Source organism: Lissotriton helveticus, chromosome 4_1, assembly GCF_964261635.1.
Source record: "Lissotriton helveticus chromosome 4_1, aLisHel1.1, whole genome shotgun sequence".
Classification (NCBI taxonomy): Eukaryota; Metazoa; Chordata; class Amphibia; order Caudata; family Salamandridae; genus Lissotriton; species Lissotriton helveticus.
Genome location: NC_136063.1, coordinates 567,358,410 through 567,376,831, shown reverse-complemented (window position 1 = coordinate 567,376,831; position 18,422 = coordinate 567,358,410). Strand labels below are relative to the sequence as shown.

The window sequence follows — 18,422 nt, the reverse complement described above, 5'->3', positions numbered from 1 at the left end:
TGAAAAATGCACGACCGCATAACACATCAATGTACGTAAACTGTCGTCCAAATTAGACTAAAAAACCCTTACAAGCGGTCTCTAAAATGTCAACCCACCCATACTCTGAGCACAAAAAGAATAAACAGAGGACACACAAGTCTTTATGTATATACAGTGTGTCCTTTGATAAAGTGAGAAAATACATTTATAAACATGAATTTCATTAGTAAGTCGTCCAAACGAATTTTGAGATCCGAGTACCACAGACTAGGTCACAGAAATACTAAACACAGCACTTAAATACGGCAGTGGCGCGGTACTATGGGCTATATGAAACACAAGCTTTAATTAATTGTGGAGAGAGATTTTTCTTTTTAGACTCCCATCCAGAGATAGAGAGATAGAGAGAGAGAGAGAGAGAGAGAGAGAGAGAAAGTGTGTTTTTGAGTGTGTGTATATATATATATATATATATATATATATATATATATATATATATATATATATATATATATATATATATATATATATATAATATCAAATCGGTTGAAAATGTATGATAATACCCACATAGACATGTCAAATGTGTATATTTGGATATATATTTCAAAAAGAAGCACGCATGTGCCCTTGATACGATGATTTTGTAGAAGGATGTTTTTTAAATTAATATTTTGTAGAGTGTTTAAAACAGCGGAGTCACAGAAGCAATTGAATTTGAAGGCACATGCGTGATTCATCGGTACCTTTCTGGGGTAGTATAAAAATAGCACTTTGGCGATCAAGCTTTAGTGCTATTTTTTTTATTAGATATACTTTTTCAAATGTTAATCTGGCTCACGAATGTATATAGTAAAAAAACGTGTGCCAGACACGAAACAAGAAATATTTTTTATTGCCCAATTTCAGGCTTAAATAAATAATGTTAATTCGAGTTACAACATCGTGGGGAACAGGGACACTTAATGCCATGTAACAATCGATACTGAAGCATTTACATTTTCTACAAAAGCTTTCGATAATTCTAAATCTGTCCTTCGAAGACAGCTGACGGGGGGCTTGAGAAATGTACACAATTTATTCTACCCTTTGGTTTGTAGTCAAGTAATATTGCAGAGACGAAAAAAATAATTATTTCAGAAAATCGAGAACTGTTTGATAAGTGAAGAGTGAACTACCGACAAAGAAATTATTACTTAAAGCCACCTCAGTGGCAGGAATATATTAAAATATTTATAAAAATTGGTTGGGGTTAAAATTACATATAAATTTGTCGATATATAGCTGCAGTCAACGTGCGATTGCATTTTATCAAATAAGTAGCTAAACGAAGACACTTGAACTAAAACCCGTTAAAGTGTAGAAGACGTGTGAATAAAAATAAAAGCAGACAATTGTTTCAGACTATGAATCCTTGTCTTTGCTTTCTGCTCGATTGCGCTGCAGCTATCTGGCCGCGTGTTTTTTATTGATCGCATCCTTTGGGTTGCTCCTACACTTTCCACCAGGTATCTTATTAAGTTAAGCGCTGTTCAGAATTGTCCCTTCTTTTTAGGTCTACAAAGGATTACAATTAGCGTCGTCATTTGGGCGTTGGCCTGAAACATCTGCGGGGACATTAAGGGGAAATAGCAGGTTGTCAGGGTTGGCGCCTTGCGTCTATCGCGGGTGGTGATGCGGGTCGGTGACATCCTGGGCTATCCACTACACACGCGAAGGGCGGGGGCTATAAACCTGCGTGGGCATCCTCCACACAGACCGGGGCACTGCCACCCGCATACCTCTGGGCGGACCTCGCCCCAATGTTGGCACAGCTCCTATCCCTAACACACCCCTGGGGCGGTGCTCGGCCCTCCATTCCTCACATACACCCCGCGAGGACCCGTAGCACACAAGGGGCGAAGCTGCACACACGCCGGGTCAGTGATCTCTGCCCCTACTACACACACGGGCGGGTCTCACTGCCGCCCACAACTCACAACCTCAACAACGAGACGTACTAAACCCAATGATCGACGCTTTCAAAAGCGCTGCGGTGCCAGCCGTGCCCCCTGTGAATTAATCCGCACGATGCTGCACGACTGAAACGTGCCCAGGTGGGCTCCCGTGCAGTTGCCCCCGCCGTACCCATATTTAAAACACACCGGGCGACACCCCCTACCCGCACATCACCTGCACGGGCAATACCCCTTCAGTCGTTCACACGCACCGGCCGTGGACCCTTGGCACCCCCTGGGCAGCACCCCCTTCCCTTTCACCCCAGGGCAGCGCCCCCTTCCCTGACACCCCTGGGCAGCGCCCCCTTCCCTAGCGCCCCCTTCCCTGACACCCCTGGGCAGCGCCCCATTCCCTGGCACCCCCGGGCAGCGCCCCCTTCCCTGACACCCCTGGGCAGCGCCCCTACACTGGCAGCGCCCCGTTCCCTGACACCCCTGGGCAGCGCCCCCTTCCCTGACACCCCTGGGCAGCACCCCCTTCCCTGGCACCCCTGGGCAGCGCCCCCTTCCCTGACACCCCTGGGCAGCGCCCCCTTCCCTGACACCCCTGGGCAGCGCCCCTACACTGGCAGCGCCCCGTTCCCTGACACCCCTGGGCAGCGCCCCCTTCCCTGACACCCCTGGGCAGCACCCCCTTCCCTGGCACCCCTGGGTAGCGCCCCCTTCCCTGGCACCCCCGGCAGCGCCCCCCCCCCGCCTCACCTTCCTCCTGCTCCCGCGGGCCGCGGCCCTCCGCCATGCCCTTCAGGCTGACGGGGATGCCCATGAACTGCAGGTAGCAGTCCCCGTACCAGACCAGCAGCTCCTGCCGGGCGCGCACCTCCTTGCAGCTCTCGTAGTAGATGCGGCCGTCACTCTGCACCGCCGTCAGGTTCTGCTCCTCGGGAAAGCGGGCGCACTTCACCAGCGCCATCCAGTTCCCGGCCGCCCCCCGGCCGTCCACGAAGTGCCGCAGCCCCCCGTCCTCGAAGATCTGTGGGGGGAAGGGACAGGGAGTGAGCGCACGCCTCAGGACAGGTGCACCGAACAGGGAGGACCACAGCAGTGAACTCACCCAAAAGCCACCTCTGAACCCGCCTCTAGAGGACAGAGACAGCGGCGGGTTCAACAAGCAAACGTCACATGCAGCAGGTAAAGGGCCTGACAAACTCCCACAAACACAAGCATACAGGTACTTGAAAAATACATGCGTCCCAGCGCTGTGAAAATCACTTGACTAAGAGCCAGAAAAATACAATAACCCCACCTCCAAATCTTACAGAATGCTCGAATTAAAAATATATATAGACTGGGAGCCTCAATATGTTCAAGCACTGTGAAAATAATTAGGACACCAACTGTTCACAAGTAAACATCCACACTCATACAAACAGACCATGGTCCATCCTAACAGACTGTGAAAAACAGACCTACAGAAAATAATCTACCTTTAAGGGAATGTAAGAGTGCAGTCTGGTTACATATATGTAGTATACAAAATATCAAACTAAATTCAACTACTTGGCACAAGTCAAGTTTAGGCTTGGTGAAAGTTCCAATTTATAATGGTTTCTACGAGATCAATTAACTGAAAATGGATTTTTTGACAGCCAATAAATTGCTCTGAGGTAAACTCCAGTTGCACCCCATGACTGGTAATTCATAACTAAAGAGAGCGGTTATTTTAAATCATTTTTTTAATTATATAACGTAACTTTTTTTTCTCCATTTATCCCAATGCATTTGTATTGCCTAGAGACAACAAACCCATTCTCAGGGTAACTGGAATTATGTGGCAGGGGAGCACTAAACTGTGGAGCAAGAAAAGCCAAAATACGCGGTGTAATTACTCACATTTTATGTTAGTATTACCTTATTCTTTTGGGATTTTTGCACACGTTAACACTTTCTGGGCAAAGGTTTTACATCATTTGTACTCCTTTGACACCCATTTAGAAACGTAAGCAACAGAAACATGACCAATCAACCTTTGTGAAGGGCCTTCCACTGCGCAGCCACACATCTTTGTGTTTCTAGTAACATTTGATCAGTTTGAGCTAGAAATATTATTTTATGAAACTTGCAGATTAAGCAGCAGATGGTGGATTGTGTGGCAAGTGCTGCAAATTCATGACTTTGCAGAAAACGCGACAGCCATCAACATTGCATAATTCCAGTAGCCCTGCCTATGCTTCAGCCAAGCCAGTAGCAACCATTTGTACCTGATCAAACCGAGTGTGTACCAGGATCTATAGCTCAGATTCCAAATCTTCAAAGATGCTGTTTGTTACAGTTGGTAAATATAAAGCATTAAGTGCTAGCCTATTGAATATATGCCTTGAGAGCCATAGAAATAACCCCCATGGCCAGCCAAATTTTGGGGTCAACAAACTCCCATAAGATTATCCGCTAGTGGTCAAAATGCGGAAACATAGTTAGGTCCCTCAGAGTCAGGGGACGAAACTCTGTAATGGACAAAACACACTATTGAGAACGTATATGTTGAACCTCATATGTTAAAGAGGACTATGAAACTGACCCTCACTGATTCTTTTGCAAGTGAGCCTGTCTACCCCACATAAAAGCTAGCAACCACCATCAAACACCAACCCAGGACAAAACCATGCAGCAACCACTACACAGAAGACCACAAGTGATCTCACCCTTGTTCCAAATTCTGCCGCATGGCTGTGCCACCTACTACTTTTGTATCAGCTTGAAATAGGAAGCACTTAAAGCGCAAACAATTTGCATCAAGTGACTACACCACTGCACAGCTGGCTTTGCTAGCAGGGAATGATGCAGCCTGTAGAAACCACACACAAGCTGTATTTAAGAAACAGGGCCGAGACAAGGTAAGGGTGCAAGGTGAAAATCAAAAATGAGGGAATACATGTGGTAATAAATAGGTCATTTTAAGGTATGACAAAGAAACAGGCAATGGTGCTTGACTACACAAAAACCTGCTATTGTAACCATGCTCGACACAGATTTTTTTATTGAAACGCACAATATCTCGATTACCTTTACTCACATACGTTTACTCATAAATACTCTCTCAACACATGCTTACATGCCAAAACATACTTTTACAACAATCCATGCCAGCGGCTCTTAAACTGTGATCAGTGGACTCCTGATGATCTGCTACGCCTATGCAGAAGGTCCGCGGCTGCTTATAAAATTAGCAGACTAACAATCTATGCATACATTTAGAAAAAGCAAAATCAAACATTTTAAAACACTGTCGACGTGAAGTTGTTTAAAACTGGAGACTAAAAAGTAAGTTGTTAAATTTCAATGAGGGAGAAACACTCAAATACATATGGGGCAGTATTTTACATACGGCGCAAGTTCCTTGATTCTACTGGGTGCACCTTTTAAAAAGTGCGTCCGGCGCAGTCATGGAAAATGTGCTCCCCCAGGGCAGCTGCAAACTCGCGCTGCCCCCAGGGCAACGCATACATGTGAAAAACAGAGCGGCTGCTTTGAAGCCACTCAGTGTTTTCACAATGCAGGTGGCACCCGCTTGTACTTTTAATGGAGATTAGCAATCCCCTTACAGGCGGGTGCAGTGAGTTACTGGACGCGTCTGCCAGGGGATGTCTGAGGGGGGTCCATGGGAGCCCCTTTCCCCCACCAGAGGGCTGCAATCATGGGGTGCACTGACAGTGTGCCACCTTTTAGGTGGCAGGCTGTCAGTGCGCCTCCTGAGAGCTTCTTTGACTCTGGACCCACGTCTGTAATACGCCACGGGCGCAAGGGCAAAGGGGTTTCCTCATTTGCACGGGGCCACGCCCCCATGTAAATGATGGAACACCCTTTTGAGAAAATGCGGAATGTGTGCCAGCACTTTCAGTATTACAGAAGAGGACGCTCAAGACTCTGCGATTTGTTCTGTAATACCAAAGTGCCCCAGGGGCGTGCAAAGCAGGCACAAATGTTGTTGCATCCCTCGGGCACTTATATAATATAAAAGTAAAGTAAAGTCCACATTTGTAAAACGCACAATCACCCGTGAGGGTCTCTAGGCGCTGGGGGCCGTCGGGAAGATTATGGCCCATTGTGTCAACATTCAATGATGCTGCTATTCGAAATAGCAAGCATTACAGTGACACTATGTTGCCACAGCCGGATTAAGTCCAGTGGAAGGGATAAAAAAGGCAGTGGCATTACAAATAATTTAGTTGTAAAGGCATGAATGGTAAAGGCATATTAGTTGTAAAAGTTTTAAAGGTACATATATATGTAAGTACTAATGGTTTCAAGTATTAAGTGATATATAAGGATTAGGAAAAGTTTTTTTAGGGGGTAAGAGTATATGGGTTGTAGGAATATTAAGGGTTTTGGATTGAAGTTAATTTTGTGGTAAAGGTATTTTTACGGTTTAGGGTGGGTATGGGTTTTTCGGTGGCAAGGTTATTTTTAGGGTTTAGGATGGCCATGGGTTTTTGGGCAGTGTAGGTATTTTTAGGAGTTAGGGTAGGTATTGGGTTTTGGGTATCAAGGTTATTTTTAGGGTGCGTTTGGGTTTTTGGATGGTAATGGGGTTTTAGGGTATTGGGTGGTAAGGTAATTTTTAGGGTTTAGGATAGTAATGGGTTTTCGGTTGTTAAGGGATGTTTAGGGTGGGTATGGGTTTTAGAGCGTATATGGGTTTTGGGGTGGCAAGGGTATTTTTAGGGTTTAGGGCAGGCATGGGTTTTTAAGTGCTAAGATGTTTTTTCGGGGTGGCATGGGATTTTGGGTGGCAAATGTGTTTGTATATGCATTCATGTGTGTGTGTGTGTGTGTGTGTATGTATATATTTATATTATATATGTTGAGGTTATACTCGCCTGATAAGTTTTTACTACGCATATTCCTTTACCATACATGCTTAAACAATGCAAATTTTGTTGTCAAAGCATGCGTGGTAAAGGCATATGTGTGCTAAAGACTTGCTTGGTAGTGTTGCAGTGGTTGTAATGACCACATTGGAAAGCCATGCATGGTAATGGCTTGTGTGGTTCCGTTATACATCTGGTGGCAGGGCTGACAATTAGTGTACTATTGTTATATGGAAGAATGAAGATTAACAGATTCTCTGGCAGGCTGGCCGGACCCTGGGGTATCGGATCGCTTTACAGCATTTTTTCGCAAGAGTCATATAATAGAGGCTGTTATCTTGTTGTACATATTGGTTCGGAAGTCCAAGTGTGCTGTGCAGTATTGAGGTTGTACGTGGGTCCTGAGATAGCCTCGATTAGGGCACGTTGTCTTGGGTTGAACCACAGCAGTTTTTCGCAAGAGTCATATAGAAGAGCAGTGTTTACAGATCGGTTTGGAGGTCCAAGTGTGCTGTGCAGTATTGCGGTAGTATGTGAGTCCTGTGATAACCTCGATTGGGGCACTTTGTCTTGGGATGAACCTTTAAGGGGGGGAGGAACAGGAGAAGGTTAGAAAGCAGTGTTCTTCATATAGGATAGGGAGGTCCAAGTGTGCTGTGCAGTATTGCGGTAGTATGTGAGTCCTGTGATAACCTCGATTAGTGCACTTTGTCTTAGGATGAACCCTTAGGGGGAGGGGAGGAACAGGAGGTGGTCAGAGAGCAGGTAGGAGGTAGGACATTGCGATACAATGTCAGGGAGCAATGGCGAGTAGGGATTTGCATTGAGGTGGCTATCCCTTCTGGAGGGAGTGGATGAGGAAAATAACAATTGTTTTTTTAATTTTGTGAAGAATGAGATTGTTCTGATATCTGCTGGGATTGGGTTTCAGATTTCGGGCGCGTTTCCGGCGAAGGATTGTGCAGCGTTTTTTTGTTTGCGTGTTTTCATGGGATTGAGAAGTAGGGTATTTGAGCTCCTGAGGTTTCTAGTCTGACCTGCCCTCTTGAGTCAATGAAAGTCCACCGAATTCAAAAGGTTTAGAACCCGTGTTCTATGCAAACATGCAATACCTCAAACATATTTTCATTCAAAAATGATCTGTGGTTACGTTAACAGCTCAACTGCAACAAGATGCTCATTTTCTTACCTCCCACATTAAGGAATTATCATCGTATGTTTTAATCTCACTGGTGTTCACCACCTTGCCCTGAAACGGTCCAAATTTCACTCCTTTGGGGATGGCACTGGTAGAAAAAACACCTGTCTGTGAAACACCACCGTAGACCGTTTGCTGGATGCACAACCCTGCAGAATGGGAAAAATGCACCTTAGACAACCTGAAAAATACACCTTATGACAGACAGGTGTACAACCTGCTTTAATGGTGGATGAAGCGTGCGCTGTAGCGACAATACATACCTTCTGGTAACTGCAGAGACTCCCTGTCCAGTAAATGAGCGACAGAATCAGGCCCTGTAAAAGACAGCAATATATTCAGTGTGTGTTCTCTGTTAGTAAGCATACACATAGGTACATCTTTTAAATTCACACAAAGCCTTGTAATGCAGAGTTCCACAATTCGCAGGTATGCATTGATAGTACTCAGTGGGTAGATGTAAATTATGCCAACTGGAACGGTTTTCTGGGTCTGTCATCTGTGACGGACCCGCTAAACCTGCCTTGTGCCACGTGCTAAACGTCAGGCAAACCCATCTACAAAAGAGTCTCTATCGAGGAGTTTTAGCACAGGCTACATTTCTAACTGTGACAAAATGGCAGCCATCACTCATTGGTCAACAAATGACTGAGCATGGTTTCTTTGCCTCTTGGGGACCGCGCCAGTGGTGTTGTAAGATGCCCAAAGCCCAAGCTACAGGCCCCCACGCCCCTCAGACAAATCAAAAATTGACCAGAGACAATCACATTTTACGTTTGAGAAAAAACATTATCAGGTTGTAGTTATTACGTAACAGACATTCATTAAAAACATAATTTTGATTACCCCAAGAGATTGAACATATTATTTACATTTAAGATAAAAAGGAGTTGGAGAACTACACTTTGAAACCACATACCCAACATTGTTGGAGTCCTGTTTTGGCCACCCCGTTGGCATTTAGAGCGCCTGCTAATTGACTTGGGCGGTCAGACTGCAAGATGAGGAGCCCCCTGCACCCTTACAAGGAGGGAAAAATAATCAAACATACTTGAAGGAATGCATACTGCCTCTACTGAATAGGGAGTTTGCACACCGTTTGCTTATACCCAGGCGCATACAGATTATAGAAAGTAAGCATTACTTTACACCCTATAGGGAGTGTAGCCTAGGAGACAAAGCTGGTGCACATGTTAAATGGGCACACATATATGTACATTCCCTATGGCAGTCAACACTAGCATGTCCTCTTACCCAGTGTGGGTCAAACATAAGTCAGTACTCGTCCCTTGGGCTCTGACGCAGAAGGCTACAAATGGGAGTGGATGTCATAATTCATTACCTTGCATGCTAGGTGGCACCTGGAGTCCAGAGATGGCATGGTTGGCAGAAAGACTGCTGTCGCTGCTGGGCACATACCCATACAGGACGGTGTGCAGGTCCTCCTCTGTGAAGTGGTACCTCCGGGCAGGCGGCCCCTCAGGGCCGGGGAGGGTCAGGGAGGATTTGCACTTTCTGGGGGAGCTGAAGGGCTTGCTCTGTGCTGGGCTGCCTGTGTGGGACTCCAGAGAGAAAGGATGCTGCTCCTCAGGGCTGGAGAAGTTGGCAGGAGCCTGTGCCTTGCTGTAGAGATGAAAGTTCCCCCCTGGGAAGAGGCCATAGAGCGGCTCTGTCTGGGTCTGGTTCATGAAGGGGGAGATGGCGTTTAGGTTGAATGCCCCAATGGGTGGAGACCTGGTGACCAACCTTCCAAGAGATTTCAAGGGGTGAAATATGTCCAGGGAGCCCCCAAAGGCCTCCAAGTATTGTCCATGGGTGAAGAGGGGTGGGTAGCAGCTAGAGAGTCTTGAAGGACTTGCATGAATGGAATCCAAAGGGAAGACCTTGTTTTTAGAGAGGGGATCACTAGCCACCGACACAGCCATCTGCAGCCAGGAACCGAGACTGGAGGAGAGCAGACTCAAGCACAAGTTGGCCAGGCAGGTTCGCCCCTAGTAATGTCAGCTTCAGACTGGGACCTGGGAGAGGAACACAAAGGAACTTTGTTAGAAAATACATTGCCAGTTCATCTAACATGTGCATAGTGAAGAGAAATCAGTTAAACATGCCGTTTAAATCTCTTGACCAACCCATTACAAATCATTTCCAGTCGGTAAAATTAATTATCTTGCATGCTGGGTAGCAGGTGTCATCCAGCATGCAAGGAATTAAAGTCAACTGAGATAAATTAACAGAAAGGGACAGATTTGCATAATAGTTTTCCATGAATAATTGTGTCTTGCTCTTGTAAAGTCAGGGGAAAAATCAGAGTTAAGTCTTGAGTAAAACACAACTTCTCATTCAAAAAGCCTTGTAAATCTGCGAAGTGGAAATCTACTGCAGGGCTCAAAATGTGTTTTCCCATTTTAGCCCAAATGAAAATTTTGCTTGCAGCTGTAGCAAAAAACGCTTAACATATTCACACCAAACGTGCCATGTAAGTAGAGCTTTACTCACAGTGCGCTCTTCGTGGTTTGCTGTACAACTGTTCAGCAGTTTTTGAGATATTAGCACATGAAAAAGGTGAGGGGTGGGCTTGAAAGAGTTGACACTTTTGAATATCTTCTCATTTGAAAAGTCATTTTTTGATTTGCTTAGAATTTTTTGCACCTTTGATGAATATGCGTTACATTTGGCAGACACTTTTTATATTGAGATTACTCTTGGTATGTTCACATTTTTTGCAGATCCAATAATAAGGGGGCAGTTTGAACGGGTGAGGAAAAAAAATATTGGCTAAGAACTTCAGCACTGTGTGATGAAGCAATATTTGGCAGAGGCTTGGAAGGGTTCATTTTATATTGGAAGTAACATTTTGAGCCAGACCACCAAACTGGGGGCGGGGAGGGCAGAAATAATATCCTAATGTGCTGATACTTTTGTCACGGTCTTTTGAACCTACATTAAATGTGGAAGGCAGTTACCAATTTACAACTAGTGATGGCTTTTAAGGTTTTGGTCAGATCCAATATGGGAAGGGAAAGGAGTTAAAGAGTGGAGTAAAAATGTGCCAGTGATTTACTAATCACTGGCACCTTTGGATGGAACTGCACAAAATATGGCAGCGAGATACAACTTTTAGCCTATTCTTAGGGTATTTTCAAATGCACACAGACACATGAAGAGGGGGGCCTAGTTAAAAGGGAGTGGGATATTAAGAACACTGGCACTGTGTGCCAATCTATCAAGTGGAGGGACAAAACTATACGGGTAATAAAATGTCTACGTGCTTATGACTTTAGTGTTATTTCATGAATATGCATTAACTGTGGCAGGCATTTAGCATGTTATACCCTACTGTGTGTGTGTGTGTGTGTGTGTAGAGTTGTGCGTCAACCAAATGGGCTCAAGTTAAATTGAAAAGTCAAAATCTTTTTGATTTACTACCTTTGGCACCAAAGATGGGTTTGCACGAAATTTGACAAACATAGCATGTGGAGCCTACTAAGTAAGGGGGGGCAAGAGGGCCAGGCAGTCTGCACTGCTACAACCCCGAGTTTATGAATCCCCCCCCACCCCTCAACTCTGGAAAGAAGAAACCCTTCAGCAAAGGCCTGTCAGCACTGTTCACACAAACACACACCATGTAAGGAATAATTCTCTATCTAGGATGGCTGTAGGCCTTCCTGCGGCCCGACTGTCACCCAGGGAGGGTCATACCAATCTCACAACTTTTCGCTGGCTCTTAAAACCTCAAAAACTGGCCCCTTCCTCACCCGTGCCCACAGACAAGTGTACAGCCTGGGTTGGCCTTCGATGCGCTAGGAGCACTGCCAATGGCTTCATGAAGGAATGAACAGTCGGATTCAGCGACTGTCCTTTTAAAATCTTGCATGGTCGCACCTGTAAAACTACGAAGCACCGAACAAAACAATAAAATACATTGACTCCGTTTAGTTGTGTTGGGAACCTGTTTAGAAATAAATACGCGCCCGGGGGTTTGTCTGAAAGACTGCCTTGTGCATTGTCCTGATTGCACCTCGTGTCTCTTTCTTCCGGTCTCTTGCTTATCCTTGTAGTGGTGTCTCGTCTCAATCCTAATGTTCTTCCTTTGTCTCCGCTTTCGCGTGGTTCTCTTCCACTTCCCATTCTTGTGTTTCCTACTCTTGCTCCGAGGCAAAGCCTGAAGATGAAAATTAAGTCTCGGTTCCCAAAAACCATTGCCGGTGACCACCACCTGCAACCAAAGGCAGACACTAAGCACCAGAAATGCAGGTTCTTCAAAACACTACAAAACCGAAAAACTGCTTAGCGGGTACAGTCAATGAAATAAAAAGTTGGAGAGGCTGTTTGAAAGCTTTGGGCGCGGAAGAATCCGTTCCAACCCTTGTGTTATTTATGTGATGGTGGTTGGTGCGGGCAGCAGGGACAGGCCTGACTAGCAGCCGGAGCTGTCTGACGAACGTGTACCCAAAACATGCACGCACTCGGGTATACCTCGTCCCCCCAGACTATTCGATATGTGTTCCTGTCGAATAAACGAAGCATCTTAAGGAAAATAAAAAGGTGTCTTTTTATAGTTAACCCACGAACAAAAAGCGTGCTTCAAGGTTAGATAAATGAACAGACCTTCTCACAAAATGATGATTATTAGCAGGACGCGCCGCAGACACTTTACAAAACGAACTTCTGAAATGTACAAACCTAGTTACTGGCTCCAATGTTTCACTGCGTCCCTGAATCAGTTTTCACATTACGCACGCTACATTAGCAATATTTCGCTAGCGTCATCATATTCGGCACCAATGCGGGTTTTACATGCGTTACGGTTATTCTGAGGTGTTTTTTTCTAGTGTTATTTGTTAAACAGTTTACTCCAAGAAGGTGCTTAGACGGCGCGGTAGGCGTTTTTGGGAGTAAAAAAAACACTGAAATATTTAAAAGTCACTCATTAAGATGGCCAAGAAGCTAAAAAACAAAAGGGGGGAGGTATGTTTGAAGAACGGGTCAGTGTCAGCTGCGGAGACTCGAGGTCCGGTTCGGACGTCCGGGAACGTGTCCTCAACACGCCCTTTGTTTCGGACGGAATTCGGGACCCCCATCCCCACTGTCAAATCAAGCTTACATTTAACGAGGTTAGTAGTCTCCGGCTCGTTATATACCCTCAACCTGCTTTCCAATGTGGGGGGGGGGGGGGACAAAACCGGACGAACTCCTGTCGTTTGAGAAAAAAAGAATCAAAGGGAGCAGACAGACACTTGTCGCTCGGTCCCGGACTTTACCTACGGGTACATCGGCGATAAAAATTAGCGACGTCTGTGCCCACTGGGGGGAGGGGGCCTTTTCTGCTTTAAGGAAAAGCAGCAACAAACATTCTGGGACCGCAAGTATTCTAAATTATTCGGAAACATGGATAACTTCTACTTAGACCCTCTTCCCCCAAAAGGCAATGCAGCTCACCTAAGCGTAGAAAAAACAAACTGACAAAAGGGCAAGAACGCTCTGAGGAAAACGAAAAAAGCCGTGTTTGACAAGAAATATATATATAGATATATAGATATATAATATACACACACTCCAGCAAACCGTTCAACGGCCTTGCGCACTATGCCTGGCGCGAGGGACACCTCTGCGCCCCAACCCCCTCCAAGGAACCCCTTCAAACGGTGCGTGAGGGTGCGAAGACCAATTTAAGAAGAACGGAAAAATGAGATCCGTTGTCCTTTTCGTGGAAATACCGAGCCATGTGACCCAGGTCGGCGAGGAAGTGTATAGCGCTTCTTGTTTGTATCTACATCGAAAAGATTGTAGAATACCAGCTCCCCCATATAAAAAGGACCCAAAAAAATGTCTTTAAACCCCTGTGTTTTATACATTATTAGCCACCTTACACAAACAGGAAGGCATTTTGGTACTGGGGACTAATTCCTTCTGCAAAAGTGACTATTTTATTTCAGATAGTGCTTGTTTGCGAGGGAATTTAAGACAATTTCTCATGAAAATGACCTAATCACAGGTCCGATAAAAACACCACTGAGTTCCTGCCCTCGGCTCACCCTGCTTGAAAATATGCGACTTATGCAAGAGGACATATCTATTTATAAATACAAATTCTAACATTATATACTCTCTCGTATGGGTAGCAGCGAGTATAGGTACCTGGCACTGGTACTTCTGAGATGCCTGTACTTCAAAGGTTCCATGTCGAGAAGAGTGTCGGTTTTTTTTATGTGCTATTTCATTTCACTAAGGGGCTTATTTACAAGCCCCTTGCGCCGCGCCGCCGGCGCGTCACTTTTAATATGGGAAAAAGTGTCGCACCTGAGGCGCAACGGGCTTGTAAATAAGGCCCTCAGTGTTCCGATCAGGTGCGTCGCTCCCGTCGGTTCAATTGTCGCGCATCCAGAGCACAACTCACAGAATACCTCGACTTTTAAAATAAAAGTTCGACACTGTATTTTCGCCCCGTGCACGAACCCCGTCCGGGGTAAAATATGGCAAGACAGGTCCATACGGATGCCAAGCATTTAAGTGAATGTCCCCTTAAAGAAAGCAGAAAATAACAGCCCCATTCCCTGAGTATGCAACACACAGTGTGGAGGGGGTGCGTCAACAGTTAGGACAGCCCGGGCTGCATCTTAGAATTCTGAGATGTGTAGTCGTGGTCAGCCCGGTGTAAAGCCGCCACTACAAGTCCCAGAATTCTAAGGAAAAGCCTGGACTGGATTAACTAGGGAGGCGTGGACCGTGGATTCTTGGCAGCAATGGCGTCGGTGTCTGGTAAACTTGGGGTGACTTGCCGCTGAATCATTCCTCGTGCCTACCTGAGGGGGCCCGTCACAACATCTGCCCCCTGCAGGTAGGTACTGAGGGAAGGAGGCGGGTAAAGAAGAGTACGGACAGGAAGGGGCAGGCTTCATGTCGTGTTAAATTGACAGTCACCCTCCAATGAACCAGCCCAGCCCGTGTGACGACCACCTGAGACCATGAACGGCCTGAGACCCCGGAGTCAGTGGGGCACACCGCGTCCGTCCCGAGGGAAAACTCCGGAGGAGAGGAGGTGACCCCCAAGAGCGGGAGGAGAGTCCTTCCAAGCCCACCTCTGTGCGTTCCGCAGGCGAGACCGGGCGTCGCCATTAATGGTGCAGTTGGTGCTGTTGCACCGGGACCAGTGCTGCCTTGAAATGGGGAAAAAAGTGCAGATGCTGAACCAGAGTGCCTGCTTGTTTCTGAGAAGTGCCGGCACTCTCCAATTAGAAGTATTACATTTCTCCTGAGAAGTGCCGGTACTCTTACAATCAAAATAAAAAGTGCAGGTACTCAGCACCGGTCTCTTGAAAGCACTGACGGGACCCATTTAACCAACCGCGCCCCGCCCCGAATTTAATCGAGGGGTGGGTTTACTTGAACCTGGAACACTGGCACCCTCGCTACACGAAATGTGGAGGCACTGAAGGCCGGGCAGGGGGTGAGGCTCCCGCCCGCGGGGGGCCGCAGTGTCCGCCCCGCGCCAGGTCAGCCGCTGACGCCTCCAGCGCGCGCCAGGCCGCGAGCCAGCGCCTCACCCAAACCCGCTTCTCATTGTGACGTATTACCTTTCGCACCTGAACCCCATGACGGCGAGGCCGAGCTCCACGCGCGAGCCAGGGTTGGGTGAAACGCTCACCCCGGAAGTGGTAAATCGCAGGGCGCGTGTGTGCATGCCAGAATATGTGTGTACATGTTTGTATACCGTAGTGTGGGCAGCAGATGTTGTTTCTGGGTCTGTTCATGCGTGGCGCCCGCTGCAGCAGGTTGGGGGACTGGCCTTTAGGGCATCACTAGTAACAAACCCCATGATAGGGGAGTTTGAAAAGTCCAACAATTAAAGGTGTGGGTGGGCCTGGGTCCCAAATGCCCATATCTGGGGTTTGTTAATAATGTTTTCATGCATCTAATGGGCGGGGGCTCAATGTACATATTGTTATGTATGTTTGCCTTTGTTGTGGCTCACTGTGCTGCGCTTGCAAGGCGCCTTCTCTTGGAGCACCTGCGTTTGATTACTTTCGATGACCTGTTTATTGTCTTATCAATCATTTTTGGAGTATAAACGTCCAATCCCCATTCATGTTGGTATTTGTGGTTTTTCACTTATGTTGACCCATCGTCCTAATAACTCTCTGAATAATCCCTAGGCGGACACGTGTGTATATACATACTTTACTGCCCCATTTCTGGTTACTGTGGGGGAAATCAGGCTTTGTCCGGTGGGCTGTGCTGACAGATCAACTGTGGGCTGCTTTTTTTTTTTTAAAGAAGTTTTTGGCCTGTTTATGGCCAGGTGGAGCGGTGTTTACTGTACATTTCCCTGATAGTACCTCAAGCAAACCACATAAGCAGGCACTCTCCCATACCTTGCAAAATATCCATACAGAGTTATAAACAAATTCAAAATTGGCCTTTACCAGTAAATGTAGGATGGGGCCTCTTATTTCGGAGCCCGGGCCTATTTTTTATTTTTATTTTTGTCCCAGTCCGCCCCTGCCAGACACACTCGGGTCCCCCCCCCCCAGCCCAGGGAGCGGAGGAGGATGTGACAGGCCCTGGCTGTGCAGCAATGTCCGGGATCAATGTGGTGACCAATAACCGAGACAAAACAGGGGTCGTGACACCTCTCTGCTCGAACACGGGGTCAGAGGCAGAGGTCAGAGTTGATGAACACATCCTTCCACAGATTCAGGAAACATTGAGTGCGAGGCGACACCTTTCACTCCGAGCACACAGAGAAACATGACCTGAACCGGGATTCCAGGGGGCAGAAGCGCAAGCGAGTGTTTATGGCATTCAGATGCAAACCCCAACACAGGTGTCCCCAGAAAACACACGACCCTTGCACCAAACCAGATCCACAGCATCTTCTTCAGCACGTGTGCTAATGTTAAAATATAGCGCCTTAAAACACCAAAACTGGCCAAGGGTACTGCTCAGATTAATAGGCATGCATTGTTCTTTGTATCGTGGTTTTCTTACCTGCTTATATCAGCACATTGGAGAAGTTGAGTAAAACTTGCGTGTTCCGTGGGCCGGCGCCAGTGCATTTGTGCCTCGGTCTCCGCTCTCTGGGTGGTCGCCGGTGTGGAGTGCGCCTTGGCTTGGTGGGCTCGTGCTGCCTGGCGCGTTTGTTCTTCCTCGAGTGCCGGGTTCCAGGGGTGGTTTTCCCCGCGTAACCCTCACTCCGAGCAGCCTCCTCCCTCCGGACCGGATCCGATCTTCCGGCGCTATCCTTCGTGCACGGGGCACCCCCAATCTGCCTCTGTGTCTGTGCGGGTCTCTCTCAGAATCGGATGAGAGCTGATCGTCTCTCAGTGGGGTTAGTGCCTGCTGCAGGTCTCCCTCAGTTGAGGGATGTCTGTCTCTCGGAAGGTGAGGGTACCAGGAGCTGCAAGTCCACAAGAGGAGGTCTGTCCTTCTCTCGGCAAGTGAGGATGCCCGCCTGTCTCTCGGTGGGTGCGATAGCTGCTGCCGTCTCTCAGGGATGAGGGTGCCTCGGTGGGTGCTGGTACCGTCGCCGCAGGTCTCTCGGCAGGTGAGGGTCCCTGCCTGTCTCTCAGCGGGTGAGGGTACCGGATGCTGAGAGAATGCTCTTAGCCAGAGAGTGTCCCACCTCTGCTGCCTGTGCTTAGGACACGGAGAGACAGATGGTGCATCTGAGAGTGAGGGAAGGTGGGACGGGCAGTCAGTCCGAAGGCTCGCCCTCTCCCCTCCTGCGCCCTCCTCCCTGCCAGCCATTGGCCGGAGACCAGCTCATCCCTGTGCCCCAGGGAGCCCGAGTCAGACCTCCCTGCCCCGGTACCTGCTGGAGACAGCACAGCTGGACGCGAGCACCCGCCCAGCCCCCTGCAGGGCTTTGCACACTCACTTTCACTAAACACAAACCCACAGCAGCACACACCAATAGAAACGAAAACAGCCACTGTGCACCCCCACAGGCGCTGAACCTCCCTGTGTGCCTGGGGCCTGGTGTACTACTTCAAGGGGTCCTAAGAAAGCGAGCTCTCCTGTTACCAACCAGCAGGCACACAGAGCTGAACTCGCAACAAAGTACAGCGCACTGAGGCAGCCTCTCGCCGTTGGGTGTGCTCTGCAGGTCCGAATCTTAACTGCGCCTTTCAGCCATGTCAATGAATGTGTCGGATTTGAATGGAGAATCACGGTGTAGGGGAATCGGGCAACATGACTAAAATAGTGAATTTATGGAAAGCGGACTTTGGGACTTCGTGTGTTAACAGCATTTCACCCCTAATGACGCGATAAGATCAGAAGCGCGCACTAGCAAGCTACAGAAATCTGGCGCTTTAACCTGGAGATTGGGCTTTGCAGTGACTGGGCTACCCAGCCCGCACTATACAATATTGCCATGTCGCTTGCGCGCGGAGGGCGGGCTCCCCGAACTTTACAGGCGTCAGGGGCTCCCTCGAG

At 47.5% G+C, this 18,422-nt stretch overlaps 1 protein-coding gene across 6 annotated transcripts in view; it reads right to left on the bottom strand.

Annotated features, from left to right (window-relative positions):
* PRDM14 (PR/SET domain 14) overlaps window positions 1–17,574 on the bottom strand; it is a 56,778-nt gene extending 39,204 nt beyond the window's left edge. Inside the window, exons 1-5 of one of the 6 annotated variants that reach the window (XM_078685620.1) lie at window positions 16,974–17,574; window positions 9,328–10,003; window positions 8,249–8,302; window positions 7,977–8,134; window positions 2,682–2,952 (exon numbers count right to left, since the gene is read on the bottom strand). In XM_078685620.1, coding sequence (XP_078541746.1) covers window positions 2,682–2,952; window positions 7,977–8,134; window positions 8,249–8,302; window positions 9,328–9,910 — 1,066 coding nt within the window. In that variant the 5' untranslated portion in view covers window positions 9,911–10,003; window positions 16,974–17,574. Of the gene's footprint in view, window positions 1–2,681; window positions 2,953–7,976; window positions 8,135–8,248; window positions 8,303–9,327; window positions 10,004–14,123; window positions 14,202–15,064; window positions 15,200–15,260; window positions 15,451–15,559; window positions 15,650–16,973 lie in introns of those variants that run through there. The other 5 variants (XM_078685621.1, XM_078685622.1, XM_078685625.1 and 2 more) reach the window with 5 other exon arrangements.
* Between the last annotated feature and the right edge of the window lie 848 nt (window positions 17,575–18,422).